Raw genomic sequence first — 4,580 nt, forward strand, 5'->3', positions numbered from 1 at the left:
ATTCAAGCTATAACTACTAGGAGTGGTAAAATAACTCAAGATCCAATTATGCCTAGCAAAGAGGAAAATCCTGCACTGCTTAAGGAAACTAGTGATAAAGAAAGTAATGATGACACTCTTGTTCAAAAAGCTACACCACCTAAGATGATAAACCCTTAGAACCTGTTCCATACCCTCAACAACTTAGGAAAGAGAAACAACTAAAAAGTCTAGAAAGCTTTACTAATATGTTCAATGAGATAAACGTTAACATACCTTTAATAGACTTACTAAAAGAAAATCCACATTATGGAAAATGCTTAAAAACTTTATTATCTAATAAAGGTAAAGACGCCGAAAAATCTTCTAGGTTCATAATAAAAGAGTGTAAAGATATCTTTCAAAAATATGACATGCCCAAGAAATTAGGGGACTCAGGAAGTATCACTATCCCATGCTCATTTAATAACTCTAGAATATATCAGGCATTGGCAGATACGAGCGCTAGTATAAATTTAATGCCATATTCATTATATAAAAGATTAGGTCCAGGGGAATTAACTCCCACTCGAATGTCTATTTATTTGGCCGACAGTTCTTTTAATTATCCTATGGAAATAGCTGAAAATATACCCGTAAAAATTAACAAATACACTTTTCCTGCTGATTTTATTGTCCTAGAAATGAAAGAAAATGATAATATACCAATAATATTAGATCAACCATTTCTAAGAACTGCTGCTTTTGAATTTCAAATGCAAACTGAAACATATAGTTTGGGGATAGGTGTTGATAGAATCACTTTAAATAATCAACTTGAACTAGATCTCACTTTTCCAACGATAAAATATGTAGAAGCATGTATTGAAGAAGAATTTGATGAATTCTTATTAATGGATATAGATGAGTTTGTATGTGAAATAAAAGAAGAGAACCTTGATGATGAATTTGAAGAGTTAATGAAAGACGAAATAAATGAATTAATAGAAGAAGAACATGAACCTATAACTGATGAATTAAGAATAAAACACTCTCTCGAAGCACCACCAAAATTAGAATTAAAAGAGTTACCACATCTAGAATATGTTTTTCTAAAAGATAATTCTGAACTTCCCGTAATCATTTCCTCCGAATTATCCAAAGATAAAAAAGAACAACTCTTAGAAGTCTTGAAAAAACATAGAAAGGCTTCGCTTGAAAAACCTCTGATATTCTAGGAATTGACCCCACTTTCTGTACTCATAAAATTCTTTTAGAAGAGAACACAAAAACCGTAATTCAAATACAAAGACTTCTAAACCCTAATATGGCTGAAGTAGTAAAAAAGGAAGTTTTAAAATTATTAGACGCATGAATGATTTATCATATATTTGATAGCCAATGGGTTAGCCCAGTACAGTGTATCCCTAAAAAGGGAGGAACCACTGTTGTCGCAAACAAAAATAATGAATTAATTCTAACTCGAACCGTTACCGGTTGGTGAGTTTGCATAGATTACCGTAAACTAAATGAAGCTACCCGATAATGATACGCGTACCTCTATGCCTAGCGCATCGTGCATATCACATGTCCCTCATTGTGTCTATTGCGTGCATTCGGTAAACTCTTGCTTAGCAAATAAGTAAGACGGCCAACGAAGCATATCTTATCCTAAAATAACTGAAATCTCGTTCCTAACTATAATACCTATATTTATGGGATTGATATGGGAGGATCTAGAGTCGTTTAAGGAAACATCTAGGGTTAGGGTTCATCTATAAATATAACCCTAAATTTAGCTCAGGATCATCGAATAACAATAACCGTTTTCTTTATTACTCGATTAGCGATTGCATCCAGAAAACACTTTACAGTAACAGTGTAACGACCCGGATTTTTCCGATCGTTTTATACATATAAGATTAATATTTACATAAATTAAACATTACCAACATGATAAGCAATCTAAATTGTTGAGTCTTGTGTTTTTGAAAAGAGTTTTACACAACGTTTACCGTCCAATTTATCACGAACTATATAACATACGATAATTATACGATTATGTACATATATGTATTTATACATATTTAATCTAAGGATGGTTTAACATATCATTGTGTACTAATAACAATGAGTTATAAGTATACTTTGAGACTACTAACTTAAGTTTTCAAAACGGTATCTATACGTAACGTTCTTTGACATATATACCTATAATCTATAATGCTTATACAAGTATAGTATAAATACGTATTTAATCACTTTTAAAGGGCTTAAATACATAAACCAACATAAGTATATTCACAAAAGATAGTTATATTTGAATTCTCGTTCCATTTCCTCAAGATTTCTACACGTATACTTAGGGTATATGTACCCGTATTATACGCAGCTTCTAGATGTATTTACTATTGATAAATACCAATTATTAGACCTCAATTATCTGCTCTTAGCAGCCATTGTTAGTCAACAACATGTGGGATCAATTAGGAAGACTTATGAGCTAAAAAAAACAAACTTAAGGATTTTTTTTCTATATAACAAGTAAATTTGTTTTTATGATTTCATCCCATTTTTCCATTCCATTTTCTCATACTTACACTCCAAATTCTCTCTCAAAATACTTCTAACATCATACTTAATCATCTCCAAGCATTTTCACCATCTTTTAGCTTCATAATCAAGGTAAAACTTTGTTTAAACTTTGATTCAATTCATGTAAGTTATTTAACTTAAATCAAGATATAAACTTACTTACAACCTTTGTTTTTTTTCATGATTTTACTTCTTAATCTTCCAAGTCATCAAGAACAAGTTCATATCTTGTTTATTCAGTAACTTTCTTCATAATACTTGAGGTATAACCATTGTTCATCATCTTGTTCAATTATAACTATCTTATTAAGAATATAAAAATCATAACAATAAGAACATAGTTTGAATGATTTCAAACTTGTTCGCAAACTAAATAGATCCTTCTAACTTGACTTTTAAAACACTTCAAGACCTGTAATATATCATAATGATATGGTAACTTAACAAGATACAACTTGATTTTACAAAGAACACCTTAAAACGGAATCTACATCGTTGGAGTGCAATCGGGGGCTGTTTTGGGTTGGATAATTAAAAACCATCTTAAACTTTGAATTGGAAGTTTATATTCAAGAAAAATGATATTTCTTATGAATATGTTAATATATAAAAATCTCATGGTGTAACTCAAAGTGTAAGTATTTTTGTAAAAATGATCATCTAGGTGTTGTTTTTACAACGGAAATGATCACTTTCATAAGATTCACCAAAGTTTGACCTATAACCTGTGATTTCGAATGAAAACTAAGGTATTTATAGTTCATATTCATTAATAATGGCTCGATCCAAGGAAGTGGCAAGTTGAACCAACAAAAACGGAGTTGTATTGAAGAAACTGCGACTAAAACAAAATTGGGTATCCGAAGCTAGTTTAGCTACGAAATTAATTGGAGTAAAACTAAAATAATCATATCTTTGCTAATTACTATGATATTTTATATATATTTACTCATGATTTAATTCTACATATTTTAGGACCACCCGTAAACAACACGAGAAGATTAATCATAAGACCTCATCATTGTACGCAACACGTCATTTGACAACACGGTACTTTATGTACGCAACACGTCATTTGACAACATGGTACTATGGGTAGAGATTAATTCCGATCAATACGAATACGATGGGGTCTTTATTTATTTTATTGAACAACTAATTGTGGACCACTAATATCGGACTGCTAACTACGGACAATTAGATATTAAAAGTATTATAAGTATACATGTAACGATTATTTGAAAAGAAAACATGTTGATATATTATATATGGTTAGGTTCGTGATATCTATCGGAGACCAAGTCGTATATCTTCAAGAGAAAAGTGAGTATATAGTCCCACTTTTAAACTCTAAATATTTCGGGATGAGAATACATGCATTTTATGATTTACGTTATGGACACAAGTGAAAAAAATATATATTCTACGTTGAGTTGTACCACTGGCATACTTCCCTGTAACTTAGTAACTACTTTACATGCGGTATTATAAACGCGAATCCTGTTGATAGATCTATCGGGCCTGACAACCCCAACCGGACTGGACGACCAGTATTCAACGGTTGCACAGTACTTCATTTTGGTAACTACACTTGGTACGGTGTAGTGAAATTTCATAATTAAGGGAATATGCGACATTGATTAAATGTTAAGTATGGTTATCAAGTGCTCAACCACTTAGAATATTTTTATTAAAACGTTTGTGTATATGAAATCTTGTGGTCTATATTTATAACGCAGCTAGCATTAAACCTATATCTCACCAACTTTATGTTGACGTTTTAAGCATGTTTATTCTCAGGTGATAATTAAAAGCTTCCGCTGCATTATACCGAATTTAAGCAAGATTTGGAGTATGTATATTTGTGTCAAAAATAAAACTGTATATCGGAAGATTTGTAATGTGAAATATGTTGGAAATCGTATTGTTATTATCAAATGTAAAGTTTGTAAAACTAAGATTATCACTAAACGATAATCATTATTATGTTGTTTAAGTCTTTGGTTATAATAAAGTTTATGGTTTGT

At 30.9% G+C, this 4,580-nt stretch overlaps 1 protein-coding gene across 1 annotated transcript; it reads left to right on the forward strand.

Annotated features, from left to right (window-relative positions):
- The first annotated feature begins 227 nt into the window (after window positions 1-227).
- Window positions 228-1,196, forward strand: LOC139901064 (uncharacterized). Its single transcript, XM_071883803.1, has one exon. It carries the CDS (start codon window positions 228-230, stop codon window positions 1,194-1,196), a length of 969 nt encoding a protein of 322 aa, XP_071739904.1.
- The last annotated feature ends 3,384 nt before the right edge of the window (window positions 1,197-4,580 follow it).

The sequence above is a fragment of the Rutidosis leptorrhynchoides genome, chromosome 3 (genome assembly GCF_046630445.1).
Source record: "Rutidosis leptorrhynchoides isolate AG116_Rl617_1_P2 chromosome 3, CSIRO_AGI_Rlap_v1, whole genome shotgun sequence".
Lineage (NCBI taxonomy): Eukaryota > Viridiplantae > Streptophyta > Magnoliopsida > Asterales > Asteraceae > Rutidosis > Rutidosis leptorrhynchoides.

Bases quoted from the DNA above. Each gene is read 5' to 3' on its own strand.
- LOC139901064 (XM_071883803.1), top strand. From the start codon at position 228: ATGTTCAATGAGATAAACGTTAACATACCTTTAATAGACTTACTAAAA.